At 35.2% G+C, this 26068-nt stretch overlaps 2 protein-coding genes across 3 annotated transcripts in view; one reads left to right on the top strand and one right to left on the bottom strand.

Moving 5' to 3' along the window:
• The window catches only part of LOC115194901 (endonuclease domain-containing 1 protein), a 238049-nt gene that overhangs the window by 180641 nt on the left and 31340 nt on the right, over positions 1–26068 (bottom strand). The window lies entirely within an intron of this gene.
• LOC115194906 (endonuclease domain-containing 1 protein-like) lies at positions 10031–16111 on the top strand. Its single transcript, XM_029754825.1, has 2 exons — positions 10031–11023; positions 15273–16111. Exons 1-2 carry the CDS (start codon positions 10694–10696, stop codon positions 15942–15944), a joined length of 1002 nt encoding a protein of 333 aa, XP_029610685.1. The 5' UTR covers positions 10031–10693; the 3' UTR covers positions 15945–16111.

Genomic DNA, 26068 nt, shown 5'->3' with positions numbered 1-26068 from the left:
CAGTTGTACACATCTTCCTCCATTTCATTCAGTTGTACACCTCTTCCTCCGTTTCATTCAGTTGAACACATATCTGTATCACCTCCTGGTACGGCAACTGCACCGCCCACAACAGCAGGGCTCTCCAGAGGGTAGTGAGGTCTGCACAACGCATCACCATGGGGCAAACTATCTGCCCTCCAGGACACCTACATCACCCGATGTCACAGGAAGGCCAAACAGATCATCAAGGACAATTACCACCCGAGCCACTGCCTGTTCACCCCGCTATCATCCAGAAGGCGAGGTCAGTACAGGTGCATCAAAGCTGGGACTGAGAGATTGAAAAACAGCTTCTATCTCAAGGCCATCAGACTGTTAAACAGCCATCACTAGCACAGAGAGGCAGCTGCCCACATACAGACTTGAAATCATCGGCCACTATAATAAATGGAACACTAGTCACTTTAATAATGCCACTTTAACAATGTTTACATATCTCACATTATTCATCTAATATGTATATACTGTATTCTGTCACACCCTGATCTGTTTCACCTGTCCCTGTTGTCTCCACCCCCCTCCAGGTGTCGCCCATCTTCCCCATTATCCCCTGTGTATTTATACCTGTGTTCTCTGTTTGTCTGTTGCCAGGTCAACCAGCTTTTTTTTTTCTCAGTCTCTCTTTTTCTCACCCTCCTGGTTTTGACCCTTTCCTGTCCTGACTCTGAGCCCACCTGCCTGACCTCTCTGCCTTCCCTGACCCGGAGCCTGCCTTTACTGACCCCTGCCTGCCTTGACCTGTCTATTGCCCCTGTTGGATTATTAATCCATTGTTAATTCAACTTGTCTGCATCTGGGTCTTACCTTCATACCTGATAGTATAGAATACTATCTATTGCATCTTAGCCTTCGTACCTGATAGTATAGAATACCATCTATTGCGTCTTAGCCTATGCCACTCTGACATTGCTGATCCATATATATACTGTATTTTACACTATCTATCCTATACTATCTAGTCTATACTATCTACACTATACTATCTATTCTACACTATCTATGATACACTATCTATTCTACACTATCTATTCTACACTATCTATACTACACTATCTATACTACACTATCTATACTACACTATCTATACTACACTATCTATACTACACTATCTATTCTACACTATCTATTCTACACTATCTATTCTACACTATCTATTCTATACTATCTAGTCTACACTATCTATTCTATACTATCTATTCTACACTATCTATACTACACTATCTATACTACACTATCTATTCTACACTATCTATTCTACACTATCTATACTACACTATCTATTCTACACTATCTATTCTACACTATCTATTCTACACTATCTATTCTACACTATCTATTCTATACTACACTATCTATTCTATACTATCTATTCTATACTACACTATCTATTCTATACTATCTATTCTATACTATCTATTCTATACTATCTATTCTATACTACACTATCTATTCTATACTATCTATTCTATACTATCTATTCTACACTATCTATACTACACTATCTATTCTACACTATCTATTCTATACTATCTATACTACACTATCTACACTATACTATCTATTCTATACTATCTATTCTATACTATCTATTCTATACTATCTATACTACACTATCTATTCTATACTATCTAGTCTACACTATCTATTCTATACTATCTATTCTACACTATCTATTCTATTCTATCTATTCTACACTATCTATTCTATACTATCTAGTCTACACTATCTATTCTATCTATTCTACACTATCTATACTACACTATCTATACTACACTATCTATACTACACTATCTATACTACACTATCTATACTACACTATCTATTCTACACTATCTATTCTACACTATCTATTCTACACTATCTATTCTACACTATCTATTCTATACTATCTATTCTATACTATCTAGTCTACACTATCTATTCTATCTATTCTACACTATACTATCTATACTATACTATCTATTCTATACTATCTATTCTATACTATCTATTCTACACTATCTATTCTATACTATCTATTCTATTCTATACTATCTATTCTATACTATCTATTCTATACTATCTATTCTATTCTATTCTATACTATCAATTCTATACTACACTATCTATTCTATACTATCTATTCTATACTATCTATTCTACACTATCTATACTACACTATCTATTCTACACTATCTATTCTATACTATCTATACTACACTATCTACACTATACTATCTATTCTATACTATCTATTCTATACTATCTATTCTATACTATCTATACTACACTATCTATTCTATACTATCTAGTCTACACTATCTATTCTATACTATCTATTCTACACTATCTATTCTATTCTATCTATTCTACACTATCTATTCTATACTATCTAGTCTACACTATCTATTCTATCTATTCTACACTATCTATACTACACTATCTATACTACACTATCTATACTACACTATCTATACTACACTATCTATTCTACACTATCTATTCTACACTATCTATTCTACACTATCTATTCTATACTATCTATTCTATACTATCTAGTCTACACTATCTATTCTATCTATTCTACACTATACTATCTATACTATACTATCTATTCTATACTATCTATTCTATACTATCTATTCTACACTATCTATTCTATACTATCTATTCTATTCTATACTATCTATTCTATACTATCTATTCTATTCTATACTATCTATTCTATTCTATACTATCTATTCTATACTATACTATCTATTCTATACTATCTATTCTATTCTATACTATCTATTCTATTCTATACTATCTATTCTATTCTATACTATCTATACTACACTATCTATTCTATACTATCTATTCTATACTATCTATTCTACACTATCTATACTACACTATCTATTCTACACTATCTATTCTATACTATCTATACTACACTATCTACACTATACTATCTATTCTATACTATCTATTCTATACTATCTATTCTATACTATCTATACTACACTATCTATTCTATACTATCTAGTCTACACTATCTATTCTATACTATCTATTCTACACTATCTATTCTATTCTATCTATTCTACACTATCTATTCTATACTATCTAGTCTACACTATCTATTCTATCTATTCTACACTATCTATACTACACTATCTATACTACACTATCTATACTACACTATCTATACTACACTATCTATTCTACACTATCTATTCTACACTATCTATTCTACACTATCTATTCTATACTATCTATTCTATACTATCTAGTCTACACTATCTATTCTATCTATTCTACACTATACTATCTATACTATACTATCTATTCTATACTATCTATTCTATACTATCTATTCTACACTATCTATTCTATACTATCTATTCTATTCTATACTATCTATTCTATACTATCTATTCTATACTATCTATTCTATTCTATACTATCTATTCTATTCTATACTATCTATTCTATACTATACTATCTATTCTATACTATCTATTCTATTCTATACTATCTATTCTATTCTATACTATCTATTCTATTCTATACTATCTATTCTATACTATTCTACTATCTATACTACACTATCTATTCTACACTATCTATTCTATACTATCTATTCTATACTATCTATTCTATACTATCTATTCTATTCTATACTATCTATTCTATTCTATACTATCTATTCTATACTATACTATCTATTCTATACTATCTATTCTATTCTATACTATCTATTCTATTCTATACTATCTATTCTATTCTATACTATCTATTCTATACTATCTATTCTATACTATCTATACTACACTATCTATTCTATACTATCTATTCTATACTATCTATTCTATACTATCTATTCTATTCTATACTATCTATACTATTCTATACTATCTATACTATTCTATACTATCTATACTACACTATCTATTCTATACTATCTATTCTATACTATCTATTCTATACTATCTATTCTATTCTATACTATCTATTCTATACTATCTATTCTATACTATCTATTCTATACTATCTATTCTATACTATTCTATTCTATACTATCTATTCTATACTATCTATTCTATTCTATACTATCTATTCTATACTATTCTATTCTATACTATCTATTCTATACTATCTATACTATTCTATACTATCTATTCTATACTATCTATTCTATTCTATACTATCTATTCTATACTATTCTATTCTACACTATCTAGTCTACACTATCTATTCTATCTATTCTACACTATCTATACTACACTATCTATACTACACTATCTATACTACACTATCTATTCTACACTATCTATTCTACACTATCTATTCTACACTATCTATTCTACACTATCTATTCTATACTATCTATTCTATACTATCTAGTCTACACTATCTATTCTATCTATTCTACACTATACTATCTATACTATACTATCTATTCTATACTATCTATTCTATACTATCTATTCTACACTATCTATTCTATACTATCTATTCTATTCTATACTATCTATTCTATACTATCTATTCTATACTATCTATTCTATTCTATACTATCTATTCTATACTATCTATTCTATACTATCTATACTACACTATCTATTCTATACTATCTATTCTATACTATCTATTCTATTCTATACTATCTATACTATTCTATACTATCTATACTACACTATCTATTCTATACTATCTATTCTATACTATCTATTCTATACTATCTATTCTATACTATCTATTCTATTCTATACTATCTATTCTATACTATCTATTCTATACTATCTATTCTATTCTATACTATCTATTCTATACTATTCTATTCTATACTATCTATTCTATACTATCTATTCTATTCTATACTATTCTATTCTATACTATCTATTCTATACTATCTATACTATTCTATACTATCTATTCTATACTATCTATTCTATTCTATACTATCTATTCTATACTATTCTATTCTACACTATCTAGTCTACACTATCTATTCTATCTATTCTACACTATCTATACTACACTATCTATACTACACTATCTATACTACACTATCTATACTACACTATCTATTCTACACTATCTATTCTACACTATCTATTCTACACTATCTATTCTACACTATCTATTCTATACTATCTATTCTATACTATCTAGTCTACACTATCTATTCTATCTATTCTACACTATACTATCTATACTATACTATCTATTCTATACTATCTATTCTATACTATCTATTCTACACTATCTATTCTATACTATCTATTCTATTCTATACTATCTATTCTATACTATCTATTCTATACTATCTATTCTATTCTATTCTATACTATCAATTCTATACTACACTATCTATTCTATACTATCTATTCTATACTATCTATTCTACACTATCTATACTACACTATCTATTCTACACTATCTATTCTATACTATCTATACTACACTATCTACACTATACTATCTATTCTATACTATCTATTCTATACTATCTATTCTATACTATCTATACTACACTATCTATTCTATACTATCTAGTCTACACTATCTATTCTATACTATCTATTCTACACTATCTATTCTATTCTATCTATTCTACACTATCTATTCTATACTATCTAGTCTACACTATCTATTCTATCTATTCTACACTATCTATACTACACTATCTATACTACACTATCTATACTACACTATCTATACTACACTATCTATTCTACACTATCTATTCTACACTATCTATTCTACACTATCTATTCTATACTATCTATTCTATACTATCTAGTCTACACTATCTATTCTATCTATTCTACACTATACTATCTATACTATACTATCTATTCTATACTATCTATTCTATACTATCTATTCTACACTATCTATTCTATACTATCTATTCTATTCTATACTATCTATTCTATACTATCTATTCTATACTATCTATTCTATACTATCTATTCTATTCTATCTATTCTATACTATACTATCTATTCTATACTATCTATTCTATACTATCTATTCTATTCTATACTATCTATTCTATTCTATACTATCTATTCTATACTATCTATTCTATACTATCTATACTACACTATCTATTCTATACTATCTATTCTATACTATCTATTCTATACTATCTATTCTATTCTATACTATCTATACTATTCTATACTATCTATACTACACTATCTATTCTATACTATCTATTCTATACTATCTATTCTATACTATCTATTCTATACTATCTATTCTATTCTATACTATCTATTCTATACTATCTATTCTATACTATCTATTCTATTCTATACTATCTATTCTATACTATTCTATACTATCTATTCTATACTATCTATTCTATTCTATACTATCTATTCTATACTATTCTATTCTATACTATCTATTCTATACTATCTATACTATTCTATACTATCTATTCTATACTATCTATTCTATTCTATACTATCTATTCTATACTATTCTATTCTACACTATCTATTCTATACTATCTATTCTATTCTATCTATTCTATACTATCTATTCTACACTATCTATTCTATACTATCTATTCTATACTATCTATTCTACACTATCTATTCTATACTATCTATTCTATACTATCTATTCTATTCTATACTATCTATTCTATACTATCTATTCTATACTATCTATTCTATTCTATACTATCTATTCTATACTATTCTATTCTACACTATCTATTCTACACTATCTATTCTATTCTATCTATTCTATACTATCTATTCTACACTATCTATTCTATACTATCTATTCTATACTATCTATTCTACACTATCTATTCTATACTATCTATTCTATACTATCTATTCTATACTATACTATCTATTCTATTCTATCTATTCTATTCTATCTATTCTATTCTATCTATTCTATACTATCTATTCTATACTATCTATTCTATACTATCTATTCTATTCTATACTATCTATTCTATTCTATACTATCTATTCTATACTATCTATTCTATTCTATACTATCTATTCTATACTATCTATTCTATACTATCTATACTACACTATCTATTCTATACTATCTATTCTATACTATCTATTCTATACTATCTATTCTATACTATCTATTCTATTCTATACTATCTATACTATTCTATACTATCTATACTACACTATCTATTCTATACTATCTATTCTATACTATCTATTCTATACTATCTATTCTATACTATACTATCTATTCTATACTATCTATTCTATACTATCTATTCTATTCTATACTATCTATTCTATACTATTCTATTCTATACTATCTATTCTATACTATCTTTTCTATTCTATACTATCTATTCTATACTATTCTATTCTACACTATCTATTCTATTCTATCTATTCTATTCTATCTATTCTATACTATCTATTCTATACTATTCTATTCTATACTATCTATTCTATACTATCTATTCTATACTATCTATTCTATACTATTCTATTCTACACTATCTATTCTATACTATCTATTCTATTCTATCTATTCTACACTATCTATTCTATTCTATCTATTCTATACTATCTATTCTATACTATCTATTCTACACTATCTATTCTATACTATCTATTCTATACTATCTATTCTACACTATCTATTCTATACTATCTATTCTATACTATCTATTCTATACTATACTATCTATTCTATTCTATCTATTCTATCTATTCTATACTATCTATTCTATACTATTCTATTCTATACTATCTATTCTATACTATCTATTCTATACTATTCTATTCTACACTATCTATTCTATACTATCTATTCTATTCTATCTATTCTACACTATCTATTCTATACTATCTATTCTATACTATCTATTCTACACTATCTATTCTATACTATCTATTCTATACTATCTATTCTATACTATACTATCTATTCTATTCTATCTATTCTATCTATTCTATACTATCTATTCTATACTATTCTATTCTACACTATCTATTCTATTCTATCTATTCTATTCTATCTATTCTATACTATCTATTCTATACTATTCTATTCTATACTATCTATTCTATACTATCTATTCTATACTATTCTATTCTACACTATCTATTCTATACTATCTATTCTATTCTATCTATTCTACACTATCTATTCTATTCTATCTATTCTATACTATCTATTCTATACTATCTATTCTACACTATCTATTCTATACTATCTATTCTATACTATCTATTCTACACTATCTATTCTATACTATCTATTCTATACTATCTATTCTATACTATACTATCTATTCTATTCTATCTATTCTATTCTATCTATTCTATCTATTCTATACTATCTATTCTATACTATCTATTCTATACTATCTATTCTATACTATCTATTCTATTCTATCTATTCTATACTATCTATTCTATTCTATACTATCTATTCTATTCTATCTATTCTATACTATCTATTCTATTCTATACTATCTATTCTATTCTATCTATTCTATCTATTCTATACTATCTATTCTATACTATCTATTCTATACTATCTATTCTATACTATCTATTCTATTCTATCTATTCTATACTATCTATTCTATTCTATACTATCTATTCTATTCTATCTATTCTATACTATCTATTCTATTCTATACTATCTATCTATCTATCTATTCTATTCTATACTATCTATTCTATACTATCTATTCTATACTATCTATTCTATTCTATCTATTCTATACTATCTATTCTATTCTATACTATCTATTCTATTCTATCTATTCTATACTATCTATTCTATTCTATCTATTCTATTCTATCTATTCTATACTATCTATTCTATACTATCTATTCTACACTATCTATTCTATACTATCTATTCTACACTATCTATTCTACACTATCTATTCTACACTATCTATTCTATACTATCTATACTACACTATCTATTCTACACTATCTATTCTATACTACACTATCTATTCTATACTATCTATTCTATACTACACTATCTATTCTATACTATCTATTCTATACTATCTATTCTATACTATCTATTCTATACTACACTATCTATTCTATACTATCTATTCTATACTATCTATTCTATACTATCTATTCTACACTATCTATACTACACTATCTATTCTACACTATCTATTCTATACTATCTATTCTACACTATCTATTCTACACTATCTATTCTACACTATCTATTCTACACTATCTATTCTACACTATCTATTCTACACTATCTATACTACACTATCTATTCTACACTATCTATTCTATACTATCTATTCTACACTATCTATACTACACTATCTATTCTATACTATCTATTCTACACTATCTATTCTACACTATCTATTCTACGCTATCTATTCTATACTATCTATTCTATACTATCTATTCTACACTATCTATTCTATACTATCTATTCTATACTATCTATTCTATACTATACTATCTTAGCCTTCCCTGTAGCTCAGTTGGTAGAGCATGGTGTTTGCAACACCAGGGTTGTGGGTTCGATTCCCACGGGGGGCCAGCACAGAAAAAAATGTATGAAATTGTATAAAATGTATGCATTCACTACTGTAAGTCGCTCTGGATAAGAGCGTCTGCTAAATGACTAAAATGTAAATGTAAAATCTATTCTACGCTATCTATTCTACGCTATCTATACTACACTATCTATACTACACTATCTATTCTACACTATCTATACTACACTATCTATACTACACTATCTATTCTATTCTATCTATTCTATACTATCTATTCTACACTATCTATTCTACACTATCTATACTACACTATCTATACTACACTCTCTATTCTATACTATCTATTCTATACTATACTATCTATTCTATACTATCTATTCTATACTATCTATTGCATCTTAGCCTCTCTGACACTGCTCATCCATATATTTATATATTCTTATTCTTATTCCATTCCTTTACTAGATTTGTGTGTATTAGGTATTTGTTGTGGAATTATTAGATATTACCTGTTAGATATTACTGCACTGTTGGAACAAGAAGCACAAGCATTTCCCTACATTTCCCTTGACTTGCTTGTCAAGGGAAATGCAAGTTTACTTCTTTGAGTTTTTGAGTCAGAGTCGCTAAGCCTTGTGGGATATTAATGAATGTGAACTCAGCAACCGTAATTCCAGAACAGTCCCTCTGTTGTAATAGTCTGATGTGTATTTTCTGACAGACTCTATGCTGAGTAAAGTCATGTTTTTATCCTAAAACGTTTTTCTACCAGAACCAAAGTGTGGATGCAGTCACTATTTAGAGCAGTCTAATCTCATTAACCCAGAACTATAATATTGTGTGATTCAGTTCTGGGTCCATACGTGTTAGAAACTACAGGAGGTGATAGTATACTATACTATCTATTCTATACTATCTATTCTACACTATCTATACTATCCTATACTATCTATTCTATACTATCTATTCCATTTTATGTGTTACAGCAGTTTCCATGGAAACATAGGGAGGAGTTTATGCAAATCAACCCTATCTGTCTTGACATCTGAAGGAGGAGTCTCTGTAATAACTATTTAAAGCAGTCTGTCCTGACTCAGCTCAGCAGTCTCCAGTCTACCAACTGGTCTCTGTAACTTCATCTTTGTCTCTGTGGTGTTCAGTCTTCAGGTGATGATGGGGGTATTGAATCATCTCTCTACTCTCCTCCTCCTCTCTCTCCTTCCTCCTGCTCTCTCTCATGTAGTGGAAAAGTTCAGTGATGTTCCACAGTGCAAGAATTTCTTCCTGAATGGGACAACTCCAAATCTCCCAGGTATTTTGGTTGGTGGGACGGTCCAGGACCAGAAACGCTACAAGCTGATTTGCCAGTTGTTCAACAACATCTACAGGTTTGCAACTCTCTACGACACGACCAACAGGATCCCTGTGTTCTCAGCCTACACCTTCACTGGTCCTCCTACAGACCCCAGACCAAATCCAACCTGGATGATCGAGCCCCAGGTAGGACTAATGTTTTGTCATATAACATAACATTATTTGTTTACTGCTGTACAGTTGAAGTCAGAAGTTTACATACACTTAGGTTGGAGTCATTAAAACTCGTTTTTCAACCACTCCACACATTTCTTGTTAACAAACTATAGTTTTGGCAAGTCGGTTAGGACATCTACTTTGTTCATGACACAAGTCATTTTTCGAACAATTGTTTACAGACAGATTATTTCACTTATAATTCACTGTATCACAATTCCACTGGGTCAGAAGTTTACATACACTAAGTGGACTGTGCCTTTAAACAGCTTGGGAAATTTCCGAAAATGGTGTCATGGCTTTAGAAGCTTCTGATAGGCTAATTGGCATAATTTGAGTCAATTGGAGGTGTACCTGTGGATGTATTTCAAGGCTTACCTTCAAACTCAGTGCCTCTTTGCTTGACATCATGGGAAAATATAAAGAAATCAGCCAAGACCTCAGAAAAAAAAATGTAGACCTCCTCAAGTCTGGTTCATCATTGGGAGCAATTTCTAAATGCCTGAAGGTACCACGTTCATCTGTACAAACAATGTACGCAAGTATAAACACCATGGGACCACGCAGCCGTCATACCGCTCAGGAAGGAGACGCGTTCTGTCTCCTAGAGATGAACGTACTTTGGTGCGAAAAGTGCGAATCAATCCCATAACAGCAGCAAAGGACCTTGTGAAGATGCTGGAGGAAACAGGTACAAAAGTATCTATATCCACAGTAAAACGAGTCTTATATCGACATAACCTGAAAGGCCGCTCAGCAAGGAAGAAGCCACTGCTCCAAAACCACCATAAAAAAGCCAGACTACGGTTTGCAACTGCACATGGGGACAAAGATCGTACAAACAGAACTGTTTGGCCATAACGACCATCGTTATGTTTGGAGAAAAAAGGGGGATCCTTTCAAGCCGAAGAACAACATCCCAACCATGAAGCACGGGGGTGGCAGCATCATGTTGTGGGGGTGCTTTGCTGCAGGAGGGACTGGTGCACTTAACAAAATAGATGGCATCATGAGGCAGGAAAATTATGTGGATATATTGAAGCAACATCTCAAGACATCAGTCAGGAAGTTAAAGCTTTGTTGCAAATGGGTCTTCCAAATGGACAATGACCCCAAGCATACTTCTAAAGTTGTGGCAAAAGGGCTTAAGGACAACAAAGTCAAGGTATTGGAGTGGCCATCACAAAGTCCTATAAAAAATTTGTGGGCAGAACTGAAAAAGCTGAACCTCGGCAAGACCCTGTACAACACCCTGTCGTTCTCCACTAACATCAAGGCGGTGACCCGATCCTGTAGGTTCATGCTCTACAACATTCGCAGAGTACGACCCTGCCTCACACAGGAAGCGGCGCAGGTCCTAATCCAGGCACTTGTCATCTCCCGTCTGGATTACTGCAACTCGTTGTTGGCTGGGCTCCCTGCCAGTGCCATTAAACCCCTACAACTCATCCAGAACGCCGCAGCCCGTCTGGTGTTCAACCTTCCCAAGTTCTCTCACGTCACCCCGCTCCTCCGCTCTCTCCACTGGCTTCCAGTCGAAGCTCGCATCCGCTACAAGACCATGGTGCTTGCCTACGGAGCTGTGAGGGGAACGGCACCTCCGTACCTTCAGGCTCTGATCAGGCCCTACACCCAAACAAGGGCACTGCGTTCATCCACCTCTGGCCTGCTCGCCTCCCTACCTCTGAGGAAGCACAGTTCCCGCTCAGCCCAGTCAAAACTGTTAGCTGCTCTGGCACCCCAATGGTGGAACAAGCTCCCTCACGACGCCAGGACAGCGGAGTCAATCACCACCTTCCGGAGACACCTGAAACCCCACCTCTTTAAGGAATAACTGGGATAGGATAAAGTAATCCTTTAACCCCCCCTTAAAAGATTTAGATGCACTATTGTAAAGTGGTTGTTCCACTGGATATTATATGGTGAATGCACCAATTTGTAAGTCGCTCTGGATAAGAGCATCTGCTAAATGACTTAAATGTAAATGTAAAAAGTGTGTGCAAGCAAGGAGGCCTACAAACCTGACTCAGTTACACCAGCTCTGTCAGGAGGAATGGGACAAAATTCACCCAACTTATTGTGGGAAGCTTGTGGAAGGCTACCCTAAACATTTGACCCAAGTTAAACAATTTAAAGGCAATGCTACCAAATACTAATTGAGTGTATGTAAACTTCTGACCCACTGGGAATGTGATGAAAGAAATAAAAGCTGAAATAAATAATTCTCTCTACTATTATTCTGACATTTCACTTTCTTAAAATAGTGGTTTTCCTAACTGACCTAAGACGGGGAATTTTTACTAGGATTAAATGTCAGGAATTGTGAAACTGAGTTTAAATGTATTTGGCTAAGGTGTATGTAAACTTCCGACTTCAACTGTATGTCACAGACAGTTATGTTACAAAATATAGAACTACCACTATGGAGGGTATAGAGACTTGATTGTCTTGATTGTGAACCCCCCCAGAAGAGGGTTTATTGTACAGAAAGGAGGGTTTATTGTACAGAAAGGAGGGTTTATTGAATAGAAAGTAGGGTTTATTGCACAGAAAGGAGGGTTTATTGTACAGAAAGGAGGGTTTATTGTACAGAAAGGAGGGTTTATTGTACAGAAAAGAGGGTTTATTGTACTGAAAGGAGGGTTTATTGTACTGAAAGGAGGGTTTATTGTACTGAAAGGAGGGTTTATTGTACTGAAAGGAGGGTTTATTATACTGAAAGGAGGGTTTATTGTACTGAAAGGACGGTTTATTGTACAGAAAGGAGGGTTTATTATACTGAAAGGAGGGTTTATTGTACTGAAAGGAGGGTTTATTGTACTGAAAGGAGGGTTTATTCACTGAAAGGAGGGTTTATTGTACTGAAAGGAGGGTTTATTGTACTGAAAGGAGGGTTTATTGTACTGAAAGGAGGGTTTATTATACTGAAAGGAGGGTTTATTATACTGAAAGGGGGGTTTATTGTACTGAAAGGAGGGTTTATTGTACTGAAAGGAGGGTTTATTGTACTGAAAGGAGGGTTTATTGTACTGAAAGGAGGGTTTATTGTACTGAAAGGAGGGTTTATTATACTGAAAGGAGGGTTTATTGTACTGAAAGGAGGGTTTATTGTACAGAAAGGAGGGTTTATTGTACTGAAAGGGGGGTTTATTGTACTGAAAGGAGGGTTTATTGTACTGAAAGGAAGGTTTATTGTACTGAAAGGAGGGTTTATTCACTGAAAGGAGGGTTTATTGTACTGAAAGGACGGTTTATTGTACTGAAAGGACGGTTTATTGTACAGAAAGGAGGGTTTATTGTACTGAAAGGAGGGTTTATTGTACTGAAAGGAGGGTTTATTGTACAGAAAGGACGGTTTATTGTACTGAAAGGAGGGTTTATTGTACTGAAAGGAGGGTTCATTGTACTGAAAGGAGGGTTTATTATACTGAAAGGAGGGTTTATTGTACTGAAAGGAGGGTTTATTCACTGAAAGGAGGGTTTATTCACTGGAAGGAGGGTTTATTCACTGGAAGGAGGGTTTATTGTACTGAAAGGACGGTTTATTGTACAGAAAGGAGGGTTTATTGTACTGAAAGGAGGGTTTATTGTACTGAAACGAGGGTTTATTGTACAGAAAGGAGGGTTTATTATACTGAAAGGAGGGTTTATTGTACAGAAATGAGGGTTTATTCACTGAAAGAGGGTTTATTATACTGAAAGGAGGGTTTATTGTACTGAAAGGAGGGTTTATTGTACTGAAAGGAGGGTTTATTGTACTGAAAGGAGGGTTTATTGTACTGAAATGAGGGTTTATTGTACTGAAAGGAGGGTTTATTATACTGAAAGGAGGATTTATTCACTGAAAGGAGGGTTTATTGTACTGAAAGGAGGGTTTATTGTACTGAAAGGAGGGTTTATTGTACTGAAAGGAGGGTTTATTGTACTGAAAGGAGGGTTTATTATACTGAAAGGAGGGTTTATTATACTGAAAGGAGGGTTTATTGTACTGAAAGGAGGGTTTATTGTACTGAAAGGAGGGTTTATTGTACTGAAAGGAGGGTTTATTGTACTGAAAGGAGGGTTTATTGTACTGAAAGGAGGGTTTATTGTACTGAAAGGAGGGTTTATTGTACTGAAAGGAGGGTTTATTGTACTGACAGGAGGGTTTATTATACTGAAAAGAGGGTTTATTCACTGAAAGTTTGTAAATTAATGAACGTATGATTGTGTCCTGCAGCTCAACGGTGTAAACAACAGCCCTGAAATGAAGAATATGGGAGAACACTACCAACACCAGGCTGGGAACTACGACTATAGTAACTCAATACCAATTAAAGGGGTGAACAAAGGTCACCTCTTCCCATGTTCACATGCTCATGACCTTGATACTCAGAAGTCCACCTTTACCCTGACCAACATCGTTCCCCAGGTGGTGTCCTTCAACAATGGCAGGTGGAAGAAAATGGAGGAAAATGTCAGAGAGAAGCTGATGACGGACTGTTTTAGTAACAACAGGAAGATAAAGGCCTATGTGGTGACTGGAGCGGTGCCCAGTAAGAACAAAACACTGAACAACACACTGAAGAACGCACTGAACAACAGAGTGAACATCCCAGATCTCATGTGGACAGCCTACTGCTGTTTGAACAAGATGAAAAAGTGGAAGGTCGAAGCGCACTGGGGGTGGAACAAGAAGGGAAAGAGGAAAACATTGAAACCAGAAACCTTGGGAGAACTCGAAAAGGAGTTGAACCAATTTCACCAAGGTGGTCGTGTCCAGGTGTTCCCAAAGGATTGTCCAAGAGGTCCTAAACCTTCCACTAACCAACTCAGTTGGAAGAATTCTCTTGAAAGAATTTCTTCCACAGTCAGGAATCTTTCCAATTCCATGATGAATAGAATTGGATGATCTGGGTACAGATGCTCAGACTATATCAACAAACTACCAACTAAACTCTGTTGAAATGATGTTGATATACAGCCACTTGTTACGGTTATAGTGGTTATAAGGGTTATAGTGGTTATAATGGTTATAGTGGTTATAGAGGTTATAAGGGTTATAGGGGTTATAGAGGTTATAGGGGTTATAGAGGTTATAGAGGTTATAGGGGTTATAGAGGTTATAGAGGTTATAGGGGTTATAGAGGTTATAGAGGTTATAGAGGTTATAGAGGTTATAGGGGTTATAGGGGTTATAGAGGTTATAGAGGTTATAGAGGTTATAGAGGTTATAAGGGAACAGAATTCTATTCTAAGAAATAAAATACATTAATTCCTTGATGATGTGCTGCCATTACTCTTGTTAATGTTAATAATGATGCTCACAGCAGGGTTGAGGTCAATTCCATTTCAATTCCAGTCAATTCTAGAAATACACTGGAATTCCAGTTCTCTTCAATGCTTTTCAATGAGGAACATTTGGAATTGAAATGGAATTAACCCCAACCCTGGACTACAGTATGTCAGGTTGTGACTTCCATATGACTGTTACCATGGAGATACTATTATATGTTCTGAATGTAATTCTATCACTGTTACCATAGAGATACTATTATATGTTCTGAATGTAATTCTATCACTGTTACCATAGAGATACTGTTATATGTTCTGAATGTAATTCTATCACTGTTACCATAGATACTATTATATGTTCTGAATGTAATTCTATCACTGTTACCATAGAGATACTATTCTATGTTCTGAATGTAATTCTATCACTGTTACCATAGATACTATTATATGTTCTGAATGTAATTCTATCACTGTTACCATAGAGATACTATTATATGTTCTGAATGTAATTCTATCACTGTTACCATAGAGATACTATTATCTTCTATGGGAAACGTCTGACGTCCCACTCTATTCAACAGCCAGTGGAATCGCGTGGCGCGAAATACAAATACCTCAAAAATGCTATAACTTCAATTTCTCAAACATATTACTATTTTACACCATTTGAAAGATAAGACTCTCGTTAATCCAACCACGTTGTCCGATTTCAAAAAGGCTTTACATCGAAAGCAAAACATTAGATTATGTCAGGAGAGTACCCTGCCAAAAATAATCACACAGCCATTTTCAAAGCAAGCATATATGTCACAAAAACCAAAACCACATGGTTTTACATTAGCATGTCATGTTCAGAAATAGCATACACACCGAAAACTTCCGGTGAATTTACTAAATTACTCAGCATAAACGTTCACAAAATACATAACAATTATTTTAAGAATTATAGATACAGAACTCCTTTATGCAATCGCGGTGTCAGATTTTAAAATAGTTTTTCGGCAAAAGCACATTTTGCAATATTCTGAGTACATAGCTCGGCGATCACGGCTATCTATTCAAGACACTCGCCAATGTCGAGGCTCAGTAAACTCAGATTTACTATTACAAAAATTGGATTACCTTTGCTGTTCTTCGTCAGAATGCACTCCCAGGACTTCTACTTCAACAACAAATGTTGTTTTGGTTCCAAATAATCCATAGTTATTATCCAAATACCTCCGTTTTGTTCGTGCGTTCAGGTCACTATCCGAAGGGTGACGCGCGGGTGCATTTCGTGACAAAAAAATTCAAAATGTTCCTTTACCGTACTTAGAAGCATGTCAAACGCAGTTTAAAATACATTTTTATGCGATTTTATTCGTAAAATAGCGATAATATTCCAACCACACAACCTTGTATTCATTCAAACAGGTGAAGAAAAAAATGGAGTAGTCTTGTGACCGCGCATCTCCTGTCTCTGAGCCACTAGGCTGACCACACACAAACAGAGCTCCTGAACCTTGCCCAGAGATAGCAGACACCCCAATCCACTTTCTGGCGCCTTCAGAGAGCCAATGGAAGCCTTAGAAAGTGTCACGTAACAGCACAGATGCTGTATTTTCGATAGAGATGCAACAGAAGGACCAGAAATTGTCAGACAGGCCACTTCCTGTATGGAATCTCAGGTTTTGGCCTGCCATATGAGTTCTGTTATACTCACAGACACCATTCAAACAGTTTTAGAAACTTTAGAGTGTTTTCTATCCAAATATACTAATTATATGCATATTCTCATTTCTGGAAAAGAGTAGTAACTAGTTTAAATCGGGTACGTTTTTTATCCGGCCGTGAAAATACTGTCCCCTAGCAGGTTAAATGTTCTGAATGTAATTCTATCACTGTTACCATAGAGATACTATTATATGTTCTGAATGTAATTCTATCTCTGTATGTATCCATCTTCTTCCCATCTGAAGGAATAAACATCTATAATGAATGAAGCCTGTGAGAGTCTGGTGTTTTGTTCTCATAGTGTTTAAATGTATCCAAGTGACTCCAAAATGTTCCAATTCAACATTAGACAACGTTATTTGAGGTAAAAATATAAATGATTGAAAGTACTCTTTTAGTTGTCGGTTTTTCATTCAAACTTTGCCGTAACTATGTGTCCAACCAGCTATGGTCCAGCATACCAGCTAGCTACCATGTCTCAAAACATACCTGGAGCTGGTCAAGAAGCTACCATGTCTCAAAACATACCTGGAGCTGGTCAAGAAGCTACCATGTCTCAAAACATACCTGGAGCTGGTCAAGAAGCTACCATGTCTCTAACATACCTGGAGCTGGTCAAGAAGCTACCATGTCTCTAAACATACCTGGAGCTGGTCAAGAAGCTACCATGTCTCTAAACATACCTGGAGCTGGTCAAGAAGCTACCATGTCTCTAAACATACCTGGAGCTGGTCAAGAAGCTACCATGTCTCTAAACATACCTGGAGCTGGTCAAGAAGCTACCATGTCTCTAAACATACCTGGAGCTGGTCAAGAAGCTACCATGTCTCAAAACATACCTGGAGCTGGTCAAGAAGCTACCATGTCTCTAAACATACCTGGAGCTGGTCAAGAAGCTACCATGTCTCTAAACATACCTGGAGCTGGTCAAGAAGGATTTACAAACATTGTTCTAGAATCATCAAAATCCATGCTTCATTACATCCTGCCGTGATTGGGTGTCCCATAGGGCGGCGCACAATTGGCCCATCATCGTCCAGGTTTGGCTGGTGTAGGCCGTCATTTTAAATAATAATTTGTTCTTAACTGACTTGTCTAGTTAAATAAAGGTTAAAACATTTTTTTTAAGGATTTTCAAGCAGTGTTGTAGAATCATCTCACCAGCAGGTGGCAGCCTTGTTCTAGTTTTCAAACCTCCACTCCATGAGCTCTGAACAGGACAGGTTTCAATTGATTGACTGATTAATTGATTGATAAATATATTATATATATTTTCATCATCTGTGTTTTTGATCTATTATCCATATCATTGATAATTAGCATATTTGCATTCAGTTACGATAAACAAGCAGACTAAAAACAGATTGTGAGAATTTACATCCCACATTCAGCCACACTTGAACCAGGAAATGTCCCCCTTTTGTCCAAGTCCACAAACAATAAATACTATTATTTCTCATCAAAATGTCACTGGATGAGCTGCTGTAAAAAATATTACAAAATGTTTCCCTGCAATCAGTGGAAGGCAACAAAAGACACACCTGATGCTGAGGTCAGAGAGACAGACTGACCTGATGCTGAGGTCAGAGAGACAGACTGACCTGATGCTGAGGTAAGAGAGGCAGACTGACCTGATGCTGAGGTAAGAGATACAGACTGACCTGACGCTGAGGTAAGAGATACAGACTGACCTGACGCTGAGGTAAGAGAGACAGACTGACCTGATGCTGAGGTAAGAGAGACAGACTGACCTGATGCTGAGGTAAGAGAGACAGACTGACCTGACGCTGAGGTCAGAGATACAGACTGACCGTGGGGGATGAAAGGAGAACCAATGTAGGAAAAAGCTGATGTTTTTCCACAAGTGATTTCAGTAATACTCTGTGAAATTAACAGCCCCTTCCATTTTACTTCCGGGTCGTGTCCCCAAAACTTTTGAAATGGTTTGACGTTTATATCATAACATTTGTGAAAACACGGTCATTTACAATATATATAAAATACATGTTTTGGATTAATTTACCTCTGCCTGGATTCCTTTTATGGATTATTTGGCTTGAAGACCATTGTGATACGTTTTTGCCCATTGAAGACTATTCAGAAAGACTACAAAAAACAACAATGCTACTTCCTGGAAAATGACGTGTCACTTTAGTAGTGTATAGAAAAAAAGACCTTGAATGAGTAGGAGAGAGAGAGATGGAGGCAGAGATAGATAGAGAGAGAGTGAGAGGCAGAGAGCGAGGGAGGCAGAGAGAGATATGCCATATATTCATTTGAGACAGTTTCACACAGCAAGAAAATTATCCTGCAGCAAAAGGAAATTGAAATTGTTATGTTGTTTATAATTAATGGACATTTTTTGTAGGGGTTGTTACAAAAATAGTTAAGTCAAAAAAAGTCTGACATTTTTAAAGAAGTCAATACAAATTTTAGAATCCTTTTTAACCAGGAATACATTACAAATTAGCATTTCATTCTGTGCAGGAAAATTCCTACAACAACAGGATGCTCAAATTAAGATACGGCTCCTGTAGGTTTCACAGCAGTATTTCGTTCCAAGCAGGTTTTTCAGTTTTTGCAGCAAACAAAAAGAAAATACCCTTTTACAATGAACAAAATACAATAAATATCATATCTGGTGTCAGAGATATGATGCAAAACGTACGTTCAGAGTGTCAAGATCCAGACGGGTTTGAGCGCTATCAGGAGAACCTTCCTTGGGAACCTAAATCTAGACAGATACACAGACAGAATGACAGACAGACAGATACACAGACAGAATGACAGACAGACAGATACACAGACAGAATGACAGACAGACAGATACACAGACAGAATGACAGACAGACAGATACACAGACAGAATGACAGACAGACAGATACACAGACAGAATGACAGACAGACAGATACACAGACAGAATGACAGACAGACAGATACACAGACAGAATGACAGACAGACATATACACAGACAGAATGACAGACAGACAGATACACAGACAGAATGACAGACAGACAGATACACAGACAGAATGACAGACAGACAGACACACAGACAGATACACAGACAGAATGACAGACAGACAGATACACAGACAGAATGACAGACAGACAGATACACAGACAGAATGACAGACAGACAGAAAAAGACAGAATGACAGACAGACAGATACACAGACAGAATGACAGACAGACAGATACATAGACAGAATGACAGACAGACAGATACACAGACAGAATGGCAGACAGACAGAATGACAGACAGACAGACACACAGGCAGAATGACAGACAGATACACAGACAGAATGACAGACAGACAGACAGACAGACAGACAGACACACAGACCGAGTGGTGAAGTTCAGTGACGGTGTAGATTGTGAGAAGTTCTTCATGGATGAGATAACTCCTTAAAAACATTGTCATGTTTTATCATCGGACCCAGCTCTGCCAGCTGACTTTAACAACCCACCACTTATTGTATATAGGAGAGGTTGCAATTTACGCGACAAATTGGTCCATGCCAAACTGCCAGCCACAAAAGAAAACGAGCCAGGCTCTTTACGCCCTCTTCTGAATGGTAGCTATAAATGCAGATGCTGAGCTCAGTACAACAATATGATGAAGTGTGAATGTTTCTACCACCCACAAACAGGAAAACAGGTCCAAATAAATGACATCATTACCTGCTCCACCACCCATGTTATCTACATTATTACATGTCCATGTGGGCTGTGTTATGTAGGTAAAACCTCTCGTTATCTCAGAGAATTAGTGAACATAAAAGTTGAATCAGGAGTAAAGACAGGGATTATCCAGTCGCAGTACATTGTAATGACCTAAAACATGACATTTCTACCTTTAGGTTGTGAGACATAGAGAAAGTCAAGATATCAGACAGGGGAGGTGATATAACACTGAGCTAATGAGAATGTTTTGGGATTTTCACCCTCCAGACATTATTCCCTAAAGGTCTTAATGATGAAATGTCCATGCATGTTATGTTGTAAATGTGAACATGAATTAATGCCTCCACTTCAGACTACTCTGACGTTTTTTCTTGAACGGAACCCAATGATTTATGAAAACTTACTTGATGTCCTCATTGTGGGTTTACAGACGTGTTCAGGGCCAGCCCTCCCATTAGACCGTCGCCTATGGCAGCACTTGTCTGCCGCCCTCCGGTGCCCCTGTTCGGTCACTACACCGCCCGCTGCGCCCCAGCCACCAGCTCATAGTGTTGCTACAGTTCCCCCCCCCCACCCCATTCCCCCTTCTCCCGAAGTTCATACCACTATCCTTGGTAGCTATGGTGATGTGTGTGTTTATATATCCCGAAGTTCATACCACTATCCTTGGTAGCTATGGTGATGTGTGTGTTTATATCTCCCGAAGTTCATACCACTATCCTTGGTAGCTATGGTGATGTGTGTGTTTATATATCCCGAAGTTCATACCACTATCCTTGGTAGCTATGGTGATGTGTGTGTTTATATATCCTGAAGTTCATACCACTATCATTGGTAGCTATGGTGATGTGTGTTTATATATCCTGAAGTTCATACCACTATCCTTGGTAGCTATGGTGATGTGTGTTTATATATCCTGAAGTTCATACCACTATCCTTGGTAGCTATGGTGATGTGTGTGTTTATGGGATTATCCAATTATGAAACATTAATAAATTAATCTGCCAAATAAATGATTGTATTTTTTTAAGTGTGTGTGTGAGGAAGACGATTTTAAGACAGTAAACTAACCTGTTAACGTTAGTGATTAAGACAGTAACCTAACCTGTTAACGTTAGTGATTAAGACAGTAACCTAACCTGTTAACGTTAGTGATTAAGACAGTAACCTAACCTGTTAACGTTAGTGATTAAGACAGTAACCTAACCTGTTAACGTTAGTGATCAAGACAGTAACCTAACCTGTTAACGTTAGCTAGCTACTATCAATCAAATCAATCAAATATATTTATAAATCCCTTATTACATCAGCTGATGTCACAGAGTGCTGTACAGAAACCCAGCCTAAAACCCCCAAACAGCAAACAATGCAGATGTAGAAGCACGGTGGCTAGGAAAAACTCCCTAGAAAGGCCAGAACCTAGGAAGAAACCTAGAGAGGAACCAGACTATGAGGGGTGGCCAGTCCTCTTCTGGCTGTGCCGGGTGGAGATTATAACAGAACATGGCCAAGATGTTCAAATGTTCATAGATGACCAGCAGGGTCAGATAATAATAAAAGTAATCTATAGAGATTTCAAACAATTTGCTCCCATGTCTAATAGACACAAAATATCAGGAAGCGAATATTATTTTTAGTTAATTGGTGTGGGCAGTTGGAGGCAGCTGTCTATCGTTGCCTCGAATTGAAGGTCCTATAATTAAGGGTGCGTTTGTATTGTGGATTGTGGGTATTTGTATTCCGTTTTGTGCTTGTCACCTGACAGAACTGTTAGTGTTGTTTCTGTTAATTGTATACGTGTTTATTTTGTTTCTCCTTCTTATTAAAAAGAGAAGATGAGTATACACTTCCCTGTTGCGTCTTGGTCCTCCACACACGACAACCGTTACAGCTAAAAGTCATCTATAGAGATTTAAAATAATTTGAAACGTTAGTGATTAAGACAGTAACCTAACCTGTTAACGTTAGTGATTAAGACAGTAACCTAACCTGTTAACGTTAGTGATTAAGACAGTAACCTAACCTGTTAACGTTAGTGATTAAGACAGTAACCTAACCTGTTAACGTTAGTGATTAAGACAGTAACCTAACCTGTTAACGTTAGTGATTAAGACAGTAACCTAACCTGTTAACGTTAGTGATCAAGACAGTAACCTAACCTGTTAACGTTAGTGATTAAGACAGTAACCTAACCTGTTAACGTTAGTGATTAAGACAGTAACCTAACCTGTTAACGTTAGTGATTAAGACAGTAACCTAACCTGTTAACGTTAGTGATTAAGACAGTAACCTAACCTGTTAACGTTAGTGATTAAGACAGTAACCTAACCTGTTAACGTTAGTGATTAAGACAGTAACCTAACCTGTTAACGTTAGTGATTAAGACAGTAACCTAACCTGTTAACGTTAGTGATTAAGACAGTAACCTAACCTGTTAACGTTAGTGATTAAGACAGTAACCTAACCTGTTAACGTTAGTGATTAAGACAGTAACCTAACCTGTTAACGTTAGTGATTAAGACAGTAACCTAACCTGTTAACGTTAGTGATTAAGACAGTAACCTAACCTGTTAACGTTAGTGATTAAGACAGTAACCTAACCTGTTAACGTTAGTGATTAATACAGTAACCTAACCTGTTAACGTTAGCTAGCTACTACTAGTGGATATCATTTTAGATAAAAGTCATCTATAGAGATATAAAATAATTTGCTACCACGTGTCTAATAGACAAAAAATATCAGGAAGTGAATATAAAAATAAAAACTATGAGAAAAGAGGCAAAATCTCTAAACCAAAGAAAATCTCTGGTGAAATGTATCAGTGTCCAGCAATGTCCATCAGCTGGTGTGGAGAATTACAAGCCTACGAGGACAGGCCATTCATTCACCGAGAACGACGAGCCCCCGTTAGCTGATTCTAGCAGCGAAGAGGACAAACCGGAGGAGTCCGAGCCATGCACTTCCACCGATGATGACAGCTCTCTGGCTGGACAAGAACAGGTGGTCGCACCAGGCCCAGCTACACCTCCAAACAATGCTGGAGAAGACCCTACTATCTTGGACCCAGACTCAGATTCGTCGCTCCCTGTCCCCGGTGACAGTGGTGATGCTGCTGCTGAATCCGACTCCCAGACAAAAATCATAGAAGATCCCGGTGAGATGCCAAAATATATGAATGGATCTTTACAGGATATGTTAGTGCAGGCTGGGCCACATCAGGATAAGGAGGGGAATTTACCAAGAGATGAGGGGCAACGACAGTTTTCGGTGGCCAACTACAATAGGAGGATGGTGAACGGGGAGAGAGTGGAGAGACCAAGGCTTGTCTATTCCAAGAAAAACGATGCAGCCTTCTGTTTTTGCTGCAAACTTTTTTCACAAGAGGGTAAATCTGCGCTGGTCAGGGATGGAACCAGGGACTGGAGGAATCAGTGTCTCCTCCTCAGCCTCTCATGAGAAGTCGCATGACCACCCAGATAGTTTCCAGAGGTGGAAGGAGCTGGAGATCAGGCTGGTGTCCAAGCAAACTCACATGATTTGATTTCAGGACCATGGACAGCTACCGAGAGAAAACATCGCTGACTGCAATGCAGCACCACAGCAGAGGAAAGAGGCCACTCTACACAATAAATACATGCTGATGTTGGACCATCACATTCGATATGGAAATAAACATCATTCATTAAGGCTGGGTCATTGACAGAAAGCTTATTTTACACTGCTACAGCGAAACGAGGCCCGCCATGCATTTATGAAAGCGCTTGTTTCCAAAGCTCAAATGATCTTACTGTATTTTACAGTTCTACAGGAATATTAAATATATGTTCAGTATGTTATGTAAAAGTGTATTTTTATTGTAATTGTAACATTTATGGGGTCGTTCCATGTGTGATAACAGGTGTGATATTATGAATCAGAAACCCGTTTTCCTACTGTAGGTAGTAGGTTGCATAGTGACAGCAACATTGTAACTCTCCGATGCAGCGGTTCAAGTTAAATTCCCTTCTGCCTGGTAAGGAACCTCCTATATGTACACGCGTCCACACGTTACAACGGACGAGAAGCCAGCAGTTGAATCTTACAGTTTTCTGCGTCAGTAGAGCCTCTGTCTGGGTGGAAAGGTCACTTTTGAAAGTGCCATGCTTAGATTCATCAGGATGTCTAAGATGTCATTATTTTTCTCTCGGCTGGGGGGCGGCAGAACGTCCGGTCCTGGAAGTGTTTAACACGTTTTATGTACACACTTTATTAGAATACTTATGAAATACACATTGTTATATTTGGTAACACATGTTTATTTCCCCTCGACTCCAACCCCATTCGATGTAATGTCTAC

Source organism: Salmo trutta, chromosome 5, assembly GCF_901001165.1.
Source record: "Salmo trutta chromosome 5, fSalTru1.1, whole genome shotgun sequence".
Taxonomy (NCBI): Eukaryota; Metazoa; Chordata; class Actinopteri; order Salmoniformes; family Salmonidae; genus Salmo; species Salmo trutta.
This window is presented reverse-complemented; position numbering and strand designations above follow the sequence as displayed.

What these genes read in the sequence shown, in the direction of transcription:
- LOC115194906 (XM_029754825.1), top strand. Translation starts at nt 10,694, where the DNA reads ATGATGGGGGTATTGAATCATCTCTCTACTCTCCTCCTCCTCTCTCTC. An exon ending in CCTGGATGATCGAGCCCCAG is followed by an intron (nt 11,024 to 15,272) that starts GTAGGACTAATG and finishes TGTGTCCTGCAG; the next exon opens with CTCAACGGTGTAAACAACAG.